This window comes from Podarcis tiliguerta, assembly GCF_965153285.1.
Source record: "Podarcis tiliguerta genome assembly, chromosome: 2".
NCBI lineage: Eukaryota > Metazoa > Chordata > Lepidosauria > Squamata > Lacertidae > Podarcis > Podarcis tiliguerta.
Genome location: NC_139535.1, coordinates 52,651,326 through 52,665,728, shown reverse-complemented (window position 1 = coordinate 52,665,728; position 14,403 = coordinate 52,651,326). Strand labels below are relative to the sequence as shown.

Here is a 14,403-nt window from a genome sequence, read left to right as displayed (position 1 = left end):
CCTAACCAAATGCTACTGCATGCAACCTAAATCGTCCCCGCTCCCCCAACTGTCCTGTACTCTCGACTATGTCTTTGGCTCCTAAACAGTTAACAGACATAACTGGTTCCGTTTTCGAGCTAACTTCAGGGAGACAGAAAAATGAAGGGATTTCTCCTGCTCGGTTCCTCCCAACCCTCCAGCCTGCTCTCCAGGGAAGTTCCAAACAGGAACTCATTCTCACTGTTATTAACCGCAGCGGGTTTCGCGTTTGACCGAAGGTACCTTCCACCCGCTTTCCGTTTATGGAAAACCTAATGTGTGTTTTTTTTTGGTGGGGGGCCGTGAGACAGAGACAGAAGTGGGCTGGTCGGAAATACTATGCCTTCCTTCCTTCCTCTCCCCGCGCCAACCCCTATGGATTTGGGAGCTTGGGAAGGAGATCCTAACACCGCGTGGGATTCCATCCCATCCACACAGCGAGGTGTACGCGCCGTGCATTTTGCATTAGAGCCGCCTGGAGACTGACGGGGGGGGGGGCGCTTGCCTCACCTTCTTCTCCTTGTGGGGCTTTCGGATGAAGGAGGTTCGGGCTGTGAAGTACTGCTCTAGCTCGGAGTCCGAGTCCTCTTGGCTGCAGTAGCCGCTGCTGGTGGTGCTGCTCCAGGTCATCTCGAAGGACGGGGTGGTGGCCGCCGCGTCACCCTCGCCCATGCCCAGCTTAGGCTTCTCCTCCACTTCCTCTCGCTCCTTCACAAGAAGACCACACACCAGCGGACCAAATAAACCCAAGCCGTCTGCGTGCCCAGAAACCCGGCAGAGCTGGGGAGGAGCAGCGCGGCTTCTCTCCGTACAAACTGCCTCCTGACGGGAGGAGGGAACGATAATAAACGCCTAAACAGCGTCTAGAAGGGGCAGCCCGCTTCCGTTGGTCGCCTGCGAACCCCTCTTTCAAGCACTGAAGCCACGCCGGCCGAGAGCCGCCTCATGGAAGTTCCCCGCCTTCTGCCGGGCGAGGGCTGCTCGAGTGGCAACAGACTCCCGAGCTCCCTTTGGAGGCGGAGACGCCTCCTCTCCCTCCCTCTCCTGGCAGCCGTTGGGATTGAAACGTATACAGCCTCCGCACGCGCGCGCCTCATTGGACGGAGGGAGGGGAGGCTGACGTGGGAGAAACCCCCCTTCCCGTCGCCGGCGAAAAGCTCGGCCCCGCCCTTTCCCTCTTCTGCGGGAGCGGCCCGCGCAGTGATTTCATCCCCAACCCAGCCACGCGGGAAGTGGAGTCACGTTTACTGGCTTTCCTCTCCTCGCGCCCTTCAAGTCCTCCCGGAATAGCAACACCCTAGAGCCGTCCTCAACTTAACCTCGCAGACCCCCCCCAAAAAAGCCAAAAAAAATAATAAAAGTTTCAAGGGTTGCGGTATGCATTCCCGGCAATTCCTTCCAAGTATACTGTATATATTGTTTAGGATAGGCAGGTTTGTTCGGCTGTATTTGTAAACCTACTCGGACGTAGGTCTCGCAGAACCTTCATTTAAAAGGCAAAAAGGCAGCTTCCCGTTTGGTTGGGTTGCTCCACTTTTGTGAGGGCAGGGGCAGGGATGTGCAGCTGACAGAAATTCTGCATGTAAGCCTCACACATCTCTAGGCGTGGAAGAATAAAACTTACTGGATTTCTGCCTTGTGGGTACAGAAATTTGTCACACTATGAGATGACTGTCACAAAGACTTTGGAGTGAAGTGTTCCTATTAGTTCTAGACAGGACTAGAACTAAAATGATTATTATAAAGACTACAGTGACTATCTTATTTCAAAGGCATGGGCAAATAAAAAGGTCTTCAAATTCCACCGGAACATGGCCAGGGAAGAGGACTGTCTGATCTCCCCCAGCAGGGAGTCCCTTTACAGAGAAAGTCCTCTCTGACATTGGACTTCCATGCTACCTTCACAGCATATGAGAATGACCTCTCCTCTGATTGTAAACTGCACATTGGATTATCTAAAGAAAGGTATTCCTTCAAGGATTTGTGATGGGTACAACAATATCTGGAGGGCCACATATTCTCCACCTCAAGACACAGAGAAAGGCAGAAATTCAATCACCATGTTCCTTATACTAGCCAGATTAGAAGTATTCTAAATTTCCCAGAGCCACGTGTGCAGACATCACTACAGTCACATGTAGAGAACATATCTGTTATGTATTGAGTTTAGCAGAATTCTAAAAAACAAAGTACAAGCCTATGGCCTCCACCTAGGAACTTTCTCAGATCATCTTCACTACGGAAGAGCTCTCAGGTTGATGGAGCACTGCCTAAACATATTTAGTACATGAGTTAATCTAGTCCTGTTTAACTTTATTTTTGATCCTTTAATGTTTGTTGCTTAAAGTATTTAGTTCTGTAAGTCTGGTAATCTCTCGCCACCCCTTTGCTGCTCTAGACCAAACAGATAGCATGAATAGCACACCTCCAGGCATTTCTGGTCATAACAGATAAGTGAGGGAGGGAAATCTCTTAACAATATATGTTAAGACACCTTTGCCAAATTACAAGAAAGAAGATTCTGACTAAACATCAGGGAGAACTTTCTGATGGTAAGAGCTGTTCAACAGTGGAACGGACTCCCTTAGAAGATGGTGGATTCTCCTTCATTGGAGGTTATTAAGCAGAGGCTGGATTGCCATCTGTCATGGATGCTTTAGTTGAGATTCATGCATTGCAAGGAGTTGGACTAGATGAATCTCAAGGTCCTTTCCAACTCTATGATTGTATTAAGAGGTCAACGAGATGGAAGAACATTGAAGAGATGACACTTTGAGCCAAAAATCAGGGATTCCTCCCCCACCCAATTTCCTTGTACGTGCATGCCTGTCTGTTTCTGTCTGTCCTGGGAATAGCTTGCAAAAGCTGTTGCTAAGCAATGTAGTTCCATGGCAGAAATGTTTAGTCCAGCACGTGGCAAAATGTTAATTGGCAACGAGCAATGCCAGCTGGGCTGATGGCCTTGCATCTCTAAGTACCTGCCCTTTCAGCCCTCCCTGCCCCTGGGACATGATAGCAGCATCTAGCCCCAGCTGCAGCAAGCAGCTTTGCCAGTAACAGGATTGAATTGGATCTGTCAGAACCATGATGAAATCTGTGGACCCCTCCCTTCTTCTGCTAAATCTTGTCTTGTTTTGAAAATGAAAGCTGATTGCTGCATTTATCGAGAGGTACCAGAAGCTTCCCACATATGGCAGCAGCAAAATTCTCTTAAGAAGATAAGACAGGCAGGGATAAACCCTCCATAATTTATAATATACCTAGTGCTATGCTAAATTTGAGTGAAGATAAGAGAAAACCCAGCCATGTGAAGGAACAGAAGTGAGTGTAGGGAGCTCCTGAACATCTTAGGATTTTCACACTTGTATACTGCATCAAAAATCAACTCTGTGTGTATGTCTCTTCCTGCCTCATTACAGGCAGCTGCAATCTGAAGGGTAATCTGCAACATGTTTAGTTATCAGTTGAAAACCATCAAAAAGGACCCCTGATTTTAATAAGCTTGTCTGCAGACACTATCCTTTCAGACATATTCCTATATACATTTTGGGGAGCACCAGACAAATATCGCACCAAGTCTGGCAAATCTATGAGTCCCAAGAACAAAAGGTATTATAGAACACAGGTGGGGAACTTCAGGCCCAGGGGCCAAATACAGGACCCTTGGAAATCTCACTTGGCCACATACCCGCCACAGGCCACGCCCTTCACTGGCACTGCTCTGCATCTTCCTTGAGTGCTTTTGCTAGGCTGGAATGTGTCCTTGCAGTGTAATAATGCACCTTGCTTGTCTGAATGGAGAGGGGTGTGCCCGTGCCTGAATTTTGCATGGCTGGAATATAGCCTACTGTACAATGGAGAAGTCACATTTCTTGCCCCACCAACTTCTTGCTGCTAAGCCCTGTCCACCAGCGGTGCACAGCCCCTGGGAAGTTGCACAGGAGGGAATGCAGCCCTTGAGCCAAAAGAAGTTCCTCACCCACTATAAAAAGAAAGGAAGTATAGTTTGTAGTTCTGGCTATTCCAGCCTCAAAATGACATCTAGCGTGTTAATTTGGCACAAAAGTTACAAATGAACATAAAAATCGCCTTGCCAAGTCAGTAAATAGTGTCTCTCCTACCCCAAAGCCATGGTTCATAGTACCAAGGCCAGCCAAGTTATTCTCGAACTTCTCCATCTCTCCAACAGTAAAGAAGACATAGATACATACACACACAACAGTTTGCTGCTATTTCATGACACCCCATATCAGCTGCCTATGACAGTCACCTCATCATGCCTAATGGTTGGGCTGGCACAACTTGCAGCATTTGCGTAAGCATTGTAAAGGCTATTCAGATGTATTTTCTTCAGTGCAAAGAAGCTCTTTGCATTTTTACAGCCCCATGTATGATAGGGTTGCCATATTCCAAAGACAAAAAATCCGGACCCCCCCCCCACACATTTGGGGGGCCCCCCCACCATCTCCATCACATCACCCCCTCCCTGCCGCTGAACCCTTCCTCGCCCCCTCCTTCCATCCCCTCTCTTACCTTCACTGTCTTTGGCCTCCTGCTCTCTTTAAACGGCGCTGGCTAGGCACTCCTCCTGGAAAGCCAGGCAGGCCTTCCACAGGCTGCGGTTGGCCTTTGCCACCTCTGGAGAAGCAGTACAGGCCGGCCTTCCACAGGCTGTGGCTGGCCTCCACTGCCTCTGGAGAAGTGGTGTAGGCCAGGTGCATCAGTGGCTCTGTGGCCATGGGGCCTGCAGGGGCTCCAGCCTGGAGGCCGCTGAGGGGAGGAGGAGAGACGTACACATGGCCGCCAGAAGTAACAGCGCCATGGCTGCCCCTTCCTTTTGTGACAGCACTGCTGCTCAGCCAGTGCCCTCAGCGTACCAAAAACAAAAAACACAACCCCAGACTTTTAATTTAAAAATCCTCCTGTGACAGTGCTCTCACCCTTGAAATCCCAGTCATGTCCTGGAAATTCCAGACATATGGCAACCCTAGTATATGACTCAGAGCTATTTTCTTACCACGTTAGTGTCTTTTTCTACTGTCTGCTCGTTGCCTTCATTCTGTTCGCTGTCTTCATATCTGGGGCCACTGCAGTCTAGCCGGATAAGGGTGCGGCATCGGTAATGACAGATGAACTTACAGTCTAAGGAAAATAAAAAGAAGAGAGTCCATAAGGCAAGGGGGGGACAAAGCTCAGGAAGGAAAGGAACCCACAGGTTTAGTCTGTGCAAGGAAACACACCACATGTCAGATCTCTGTGTGGGGGAGAGCAAATAGGCTATTGCTGCACATCACACAACTTTTGCAGGTATGATTAAGCAGGAAGGGGTGGGAGGAGATGGTACTCAAATCTCAGTAGCAATATGTCAATTAGGTTTCAAACTGCTCAGGACCTCCTTTTTCCTAATTCTCAGGAAAAGGCTTACTCTAAGCACTGAAATATATTGTGAGATAGGCTAGTACAGTCATACCTCATGTTACTTTTGCTTCAGGGTTGAGCGTTTTTAGTTTGTGTCCCGCAGCGACCTGGAAGTACCAGAAAGGGTTACTTCCGGGTTTCGTCTCTTGCGCATGCACAGACGTGCAAAATGACGTCACGCACATGCGCAGAAGCGGTGAATCGCAACCCACAGATGTGCAGACACGGGTTGCGTTCTGCTCATGTTGCAAACGGGCCTCCGGAACAGATCCCGTTCATAACCAGAGGTACCACTGTACAATGGTACCTCAGGTTACAGGCACTTCGGGTTACAGACGTTTCAGGTTACAGACTCTGCTAACCCAGAAATAGTACCTCAGGTTAAGAACTTTGCTTCAGGATGAGAGCAGAAATCGCGCAGTGGTGGCAGCGCAGAGGCAGCGGGAGGCCCCATTAGCTAAAGTGGTACCTCAGGTTAAGAATGGTTTCAGGTTAAAAAGAGACCTCCAGAACGAATTAAGTTCTTAATCTTAGGTACCACTGCACTTTGTATGTCAAACGCAATCTGTTCTGGAAGACTGTTCGATTTCCGAAACATTTGACAACCGAAGCACAAAGGGTGGTCTGCAAAGTCAATGGAGAAAATTGGGGGGGGGGGACTCAGCAGAAGCTGTTCAACTTCTGAGGCGCATTCGAAAACTGAAATGTTTGGCTTCCGAGACGAAAACTGAGGTACCACTGTATTTAAGGCAGACTTCTTTCTTGCCTTTCTTCTCCCCTCACCCCACAAAGGAAAGCTTATCCAACCTTTGCCTGATCACACCAGAATCATGGTCAACACTTCATTTTTACTATCTCTAGAATCTTCATTTTAAACTTCTCTGTCTTTTGCGCTTAATATGCAATGCTGGCCTCTTATCTCCAGGGCATTGCTTTAATGCATAGCCATTGTAGCCTCTTGGCAGAAAGACAGACCAGAAAATTACCCCTCCCCTCCCCACTCTCTTCAAAGGAAGAGGCATGAAAGAGCCTCTGTCCCAAGGCATCACCTTTCCCTGGCAGCCACTCTGCCGCCTGCCAGGATAAAGGCCTCATTTTAAGAGGCAGCCTGCACTGATTATTTTCTGCTTGGATGGACTGAATCTGCTGCATAGAATATGTGCTCACGTGAGAGGAATGCTTAATGCCACTCACATAGTGTCGAGGCACAATGTCACCCTCAGCATAGGGAGTGCCTTGCTCCCTTAGGCCTCAGACAATCTAGATGGCCTTGTACTGGGCAAAACAGAAAGATAACAGAACATCCACACAAATGGCCTTCTCCAAGTCCCCCTTTTTTCTTGTGGCCTCATCAGGCAACACAAGCAAAAAATGGTAGAAGGATTAGGGGTTTTAAATATGCTTTCTAAGTATGCTGCCTTAAAAAAAAAAGGAAGTAAAAAAGACGCCAGCACACACATTTGCAAGATGTCTTCAGTTATAACATGGAAAGACCAACACACTTTTCAGAAGATACATGTTCAGCAACACTATGGAAACAGACTAGAAAAAAATATGGCAGAAATTTCTGGAAATCAAACAAAGCATGCTCATATATTTATTGCAAGAATGCATGTCCTCAGAAATATTTCCAGTCTCTGCCTGGGGACTTTAAAAAACCCCGATTTCGCTATGTTGTAATAAGAGACAGCATTGTAAATGCAAAACCTTTCTGTATCTGCAATTTAAGCAGGACTTGATTAATCATTATGCTATGTGTAGATTGGAGCCTTTTGTCTGCTGCAATTATCAGATTTCGTTTCCATGCACAAACAGCACAGCTTTTACTAAACAGCTGAGCACCATCCATATTTCATTCCTGCAGCAAGCACCTTTTGTTACAGAGGAACTGTGCTTTCCAAGCATTCAAACACTCAATCAAGTTGCTGGAGAAATGCAATTATTTCTCTAGAAAGAAACAGAACACCTCTACAGTCCAGACAACTGGTTTATTGAGCAATATTCCTGATTTTCTTATTACACAAAGCTCACATAAAGGTCAGATTAGTATATCTGGTCTTTACCGAACATTCATTCAGATTTGTTTGCAGGGCAGTTGTACAACAAGCATTCATCCTCCATTCATCCTGATCTGCTTGTGGGTGTTTATACATCTTCTCATTAATTAACCCATCCCACACTTTTAAATCCCACCACTTTCCAAACTGCAAAAAGCCATTCTTTTTCCAACTGGATTTGCTCTAATAGGGCAGGGCTGGGGAATTATTGGCCCTCCAGAAGTTGCTGAACCAGAACCCCCAAGATCCCTAGCAAGCATGACTAAGGGCCAGGGATGATGGCAGTTGTGGAATTTAGTACTGTATTTAGGCAAATCACTCTGGAGTCCATTACTCTCTCCAGAGTCTATAACCAACCACCATGCACTCATTTTTAGACTGACTCTGTCTGTCAGCTGTTGAATACATATGCCTGTTTAACTACCTCAGTATATCTAATGCTGCTTTTATCTGTGGAGCAGTAACTGGGCAGATTTATTCTTTGATGAATCACTAGAATGGCAGAGATCAAGAGCTGGAAAATAACTGGCTCCACCTAAAAATCATAAAGATTAGTGAATGAATATCTTTCTCACCTACATATTTTGCAAAACCCATCTTTATTTTCCACAATTTATAGCAGCACATATTCTTCCTGCACAACAGTAAACTCTTAGGTTTTATACATTCTGCCCACTGAAAATAAAATGGTGGTTATGTTTTGCCTCTAAGATAGTGAAGAAAATAATGAAAAGTGAAAGCAGTCTGTGTCTTCAAGTCTCTTAGGCCAGAAGGCAAATATAATTTAATGAGTTTAGACTTTAGGGCCTTGACCCAAACTATCAGCATCAAGCAGCCACTAGCCACAAACATCGCAGGGCTGAGGACAAAGAAGAATCATACTGAACAACACGAAACCACAGAGAAATGGTACCGTATTTTTCGCCCCATAGGATGCACTTTTTCCCCTCCAAAAATGAAGGGGAAATGTGCATCCTATGGGGCAAATGCAGGCTTTCGCTGAAGCCTGGAGAGCGAGAGGCAGCGGTGCGCACCGACCCCTCTCGCTCTCCAGGCTTCAGGAAGCTATCCGCAAGCCTTGCAAGCCCGGTGGGAGTTCCCGCGGGCTCACAAGGCTTGCGGGCAGCAGCCCAAAGCACGGGGAGCCCTCCGGAGGGCGCCCCGTGCTTCAGGCAGGTGTGCGCAAGGCTTGGGGCGGCAGCCGCGGCTGGGTGCGGGGAATAATTTTTTTTTTTATTCATTCCCCCCCCCAAAAAAAACGAGGTGCGTCCTATGGGCCGGTGCACCCTATAGGACGAAAAATACGGTAATTCTATCTCAGGGTTCTAGCAGTTGCCAATTGTCTTGCACCAGCGCAAGTACTGAGCAGCAGAAAGCAGTCCTTTTACAGGCAAGTATAAGGTGCCAGCATGATTTTTCAGATAATTTTTTTTTTTTAAATGAAGCTCCTCAGCAGAATAAATCCGTTAGCAATTTCATTATTCTAAGACAGTGAATCCCAATTCCACACTGCAAACTGTTAGATTTATTTCTGATTTGTCTCTTTGCCTGTTCTTTTCCAGGGAAAAAAACTTTTAAACACTCTGACACCCTCTAGTGACATCTGCTCTGCTTTACAGGCATTAGGAGAATGCACTTCCATTATCCTACTTGTATCCCATTCATTAAGGTGCACAATTTTATTCTGGATTAATTACTCTGGAATAATTTCTCTCAATACTGTAAATATCTTTAATTGTAATCAGTAACAGATTAGACTTAAAATGAAACATTAACACCAGAGTTCTAGCCCTCTGCATCTCAAATCAATTGTTGTTTTTAACAAAAGCAATAAAGGTTAGCAAAGGTGCAAGAAAAAATTAAGCGCTCAAAGTGTAACAATTCTGTTTTTAGGTCCAATTTATATGACATTTTGTAGGATGCGACAAGTTTGTTACAGGAGTTTTCCTTGCTAAGTCTACTAAACATTATTCAGCATTAACAGTGTGCTAGACGTTATACAAAACTGTTAGTCAACAGACAATCTTGCAGGATTAGTGTAAATTATGGGAGGACCAAACTTAAGGACACAAGGCAGAGGACATGGTAGCAATTTGAGAAAGTGGCTGGAACAAACAGGGTAAAACAAATGAAGTTCTCAGAGTGTATGGCAGCCAGAGACAAAGATACAGACAAAGGTAGGCTCAGGGATACAAAGCCTGCTATGAGGCACAGTTAAGGAGCTCTTCGCAAATCACACCCACTGAGTTTAGAGCAGCCACATCCTTTCAGCTACAGTTGCTGAAAGGGTGGGAACACTGAGGGTAGGCCAATCAAATTACTCTCAGCCATTCTTTGTGCTTGGTACAGACTAAGTTTGGAAGCAAGTCCAAGTCCTAAGAAGACTGCACATATGATACTGCTCCTGCTCAGAAGACTTACTATGTACAATAGATTAACAAGACAGAAGCTATGCCATCTTTTTTTTTTTTCCTGGAACGAGCCTATCAGGTAGAGATTCAACAGGGGCAGCCTTCCCAGCCCTTGATGCTCCACAAACATGCACAAACTTTGGGCAGGAAGGGCTGAGTTTTTCACATATTCACATAGACTGTCATTAAAATAAGCAGCCACAAATCAGGATCATCTGGGTCCTGGCCTATCAGAACAAGAGAAATAAAACAGCTGTTGTCCAGCATCCTGCAAGCACACACACAAACACAATATCTGTGTGCATGCCCCAGTGAAAGGTGTAGCAGAGCTTTCCTTGGCTATCACACATGCAACTTTGGTGCACAATTCAGCACTGTTATCACACAATTATCCTTTTGGAAAATGGGGTTGGCAGGAATTCCAATCCATTGGAATGAAGGAAGCTGGTGAACCCAGCTGATTTCAAAGACCCAGTTTTCTTTTTGACATGGAGCATCCTTTTACATGGAGCATCAGTAGTCACCGCTTAGCAATAAATCAACTCTGGCACTATAAGCCAGCAGAGGAATGGAATACACATGCAATTGATAAGAACACCAAAGGTCTCCCAAGCACCCTGTAGCCTTCTCTCAGAATCCAACCCAACCAAACCAAACAGGACTTCACTGCTGGGCTTAAAAATAGGGGATTTAAGTGAATAATATTGGATATGGCCATGCCACACCTGCTTTCATGAACATACACATACTCCCACATGCATTTTCTCAACATAGAATGATTCAGTGGCAGAGATGAAGGAGAAACAGATACTGAGTAATCTGTGGCCCAAGCAAACCTCATTCAGTTAACCTAGTTTCCCTACATGTCCTCTGATAAACAATATGCAATAGCTTTAAGGAGATCCCCCAGGGTACTACTTGTTGATTGCCTAGGGCTAGGCCCTAGGCCATTGGAAAAGTTTCTAAATTCATAGTTTCAATTATGCCACAAGATCTGATGGCTTTCCTTGGCTGGATGCTATCCTTAACCGTCATAATTTGGGACCGTAACTCCTTCGGTCTTCTTCAGCCCCCCAACTGGGAACAACTGTGACAGCATGTTCATTCATATATTTATGTTCGTTATCACCCATGGTAATGCTTATAGTTAAACATCCACAGTGGATCATCTCACATCAACACAAACAATATTTTCAATGTGGGAGTTATTGTGTTTAGGTGCAAATAATAAGATGATGGTGATAGATACACACACACACACACACACGTGAACCAGCTTCAAGTCCATGTAGAACAATGTTTCAGAAACAAGTGAAAGAATTGTGGAAGCCCTTTTCATGCATGGGAAAATGCAAGCTGCTGGTGTCTGAGACCTCTAATCATTCCCACCCCCTTACTCTTTTTTTTAGTCCATCTTGTGCCCCTTTAAAGAAGAATTCTGAGAGTCTTAAAAACTACTCCTGCTCTTCAGAGTACATGTGAGAATTTATATAGCCTGAGCTTAGATGGTACCACCACAATATGATGATTGTGGGCTGCTGATTAGACTGTAGCAAACATTCATTTGGGATGTTCTGAGTTGCTCTTAAACAGAGGTAGTTCTGGCCTGTGTTAATCAGTAACAAATGAAGAAAGAGAAGGGGACTCCAATTTCTCCTACGGTCTGCACATACCTACTCCTAAATCAAAATATGATCCAGGTAATCAAAATGGTAGAAAAGAATGAGGATGTTGCCTGGCATTACTGAATTAGATTTTGATTCATTCAGTTACTGTTAAGCAAGTATTGTTGCAGTATAACAGACATTGAGAGAGCCATCACTCATGATGGCATGCACAGTTAACACACTGTAAATCTGCATAGGACTTCACATGCTCAAATGGTATGGGAATACAATATGTGAGAACATTCGCTGGCATAGAACACTGTCTATAAGATCATATCCAAACCATATATTTAAAGCACATGGCTTCCCCAAAGAATATTGGGAACTGTAGTTCACCCTTCACAGAGCTACAATTCCCAACACCCTCAAGAAACTATAGATCCCAGTTTTATTTGGGGAAGCCATATACTTCAAATGCATGGTGTGGATGTGACCTCAGAGTCTACTTTAAGCTCCACCATTTGCTTAAAGCTGCAACTCTGTGCATACTTTCACCCAAATCCAAACAAGCTACCAGAATAATTATGTATGTTTCTTTAGCCCCAAACCCCAATTCCTCCAAAACTTAAAAACTTTCCAAAGCAAATTGTTCTCAAGCAGCCCTTGGGCCAATACAAAATACGTCCTTTACTTATGCTTTCTCTCTGTGTGCCATAGACTTGTCGCCTTTCTTATTAAAGAGCTCTTCTGACTTTTAATAGCTGCAGGGCAAGCAGTATGCAGCAGTGAGAGAAGTGATGGGGAAGCTATCCCAGTTGAATTTCTACCTGTAACGGAAGCCAGATAGGGCTACATCATCCTGGACTACTTAGTTTACTTTTATTACTCCTATTTCTCTTCCATTTCTTTTCAAATTTATGCTCCCTGAACCGAACGCTACCTTGCCCTCTTGCTTCTCCCAGAACCTCCCGCGAGGATGCAAAGCGGCCTGGCAAATGCCGCCACGTGCGGCTGGAGGCCGGTACTCACGGATGCACTGCAGACGCTTCTTGTACACGCCCCAGATGAATTCCCCGCACAGATCACACCAGGTCGACTGGCTTTGCGCGCAGGGCTTGAAGACATGCCCCTCGCCCAGCTCCTCAGTCAGTTTGGGGTCGCTCTGGCCGCCCAGGAGTCGGATCTGGCGCACGCGGCTCAAGATCTCGGGCACTTTCCCCGGAGAAATCCTCAGGGCGTTGGCCCGCTCCAGCCGGACGGGGCGTTCAGACGTGCCTCGCGGGCCCCGCGTCAGGTCGAGCTGCTTCTCCAGCCCCAAATTCTTCAGCTCGATCATCTCCTGGTCCATCGGCCGGTTCATGGCCACTACATAGGCTGAGGATGCAAAGCGGGAAAGGGGGCCTGCAAACACATCTCACAAGGGGCCCAGAAACATCCCCATCTCGCCCGCGCTCCTCGGGGGTCCCTGTGCTGTTCGGAGCAACCCGCACTCCTCTCTCGACCCCTTTCCCAGTCTGTCAAAAGTTCACTTCTTGTCTGTTTTCTCTTCCTCTCCGCCTGTCTTCTCCCCCGCCCCTTTTCACCCCTTAGCTTTAAAGCAGCAGCCAGAAAAAGTCACAGGCGATCTTTGTTGGGAAGATTAGAGCTCAGTAAGAGCCTCCCGCCCCCACGAGCGGGCGGGCAGCTTTCTTGGCTCCACAGCATCAGCCTCCTTTGGTTCTACAATCGCGCTCCATAAGAGAGGAAGCTGGGGAGAGTTGCGTTAGTTTAGGTCCTGCCTCTGAAGTGCTACCAGTTGCTGGCTTGCTCTTTCTTTTTTTGTTGAACAAGCAAGAGGAAAGGTCCCAGCTCCCCTCCCCTTCATGCGTTTCCTCCTTACTAGGAGGGGGGTGGGAGAAGAGACCAACAGGCGGCGCCTAGTCCTGCACGCCTTGAAGTTGTCGCTCGTCTTGCTTTCCGCCCCCCGCTTCTCCCGCATTAAGGCACCTCCGGAGTAAGACTGAAGAAGCGCAGCAGGTTTGAGGGAAGCGGCAGCCGGACACGCTGCCAACTCCCCGACAGCTGCGCGGCATCATTTCCTGGGACAGGCTGTGTGGGGTTGGCGGGGGGGGGGGATATGGGGATATGCAGGGGGGAGCCAAAAAGGCGGGATAGGAAGACACAGCTGTGAGGGAGTAGGGGAGAACTGGCGCGGGAGTTTTAAGACTCCAGAGCATGGGGAGGCAAACTAAGGCCCGGGGGCCGGATCCGGCCCAATTGCCTTCTAAATCCAGCCCGCTGAGGGTCCGGGAATCCGCGTGTTTTTACATGAGTGGAATGTGTCCTTTTATTTAAAATGCATCTGTGGGTTATTTGTGGGGCCTGCCTGGTGTTTTTACATGAGTAGAATATGTGCTTTTATTTAAAATGCAACTCTGGGTTATTTGTGGGGCATAGGAATTCGTTCACCCCCCCCCCCAATATAGTCCGCCCCCCCACAAGGTCTGAGGGACAGTGGACCGGCCCCCTGCTGCAAAAGTTTGCTGACCCCTGCTCCAGAGAGTAGCAAAGCCGTCCCTCATAATCCCAAACGCTGCGTCAGAGAAAAGGAGACCCCTCCAGGGGAGCTGCTGCTCCCCACGGCTCCTTAAGGACCTCGAGCAAATCGCCTCCCCTCCTGGCCCGCGCTGGGTCCTCCGCCTGCGCTCACAGCGAGGTTCCCGGGCTCGCGTTCTACTTCTGCAGCTGTGTTTCTATAGCGATGCCGCTGCTGCTGCTTTTGAAGCGGGCAACCGCAGCGCTTCGAGAGGCCGGCGCCTGACGTCAAAGTCTGGGGAGGTGGAGGAGCGCACGGCGGGAGACGGCGCGGCTCCGTCTGAGCGGCAGCAAAGCGCCCATCTACCCTCAAAG

At 47.2% G+C, this 14,403-nt stretch overlaps 1 protein-coding gene across 4 annotated transcripts in view; it reads right to left on the bottom strand.

Annotated features, from left to right (window-relative positions):
• RASSF1 (Ras association domain family member 1) overlaps positions 1-13,609 on the bottom strand; it is a 29,527-nt gene extending 15,918 nt beyond the window's left edge. The window contains exons 1-2 of one of the 4 annotated variants that reach the window (XM_083429514.1): positions 12,544-13,609; positions 5,039-5,163 (exon numbers count right to left, since the gene is read on the bottom strand). In XM_083429514.1, coding sequence (XP_083285640.1) covers positions 5,039-5,163; positions 12,544-12,874 — 456 coding nt within the window. In that variant the 5' untranslated portion in view covers positions 12,875-13,609. Of the gene's footprint in view, positions 1-531; positions 4,921-5,038; positions 5,164-12,205; positions 12,433-12,543 lie in introns of those variants that run through there. The other 3 variants (XM_083429516.1, XM_083429517.1, XM_083429515.1) reach the window with 3 other exon arrangements.
• Between the last annotated feature and the right edge of the window lie 794 nt (positions 13,610-14,403).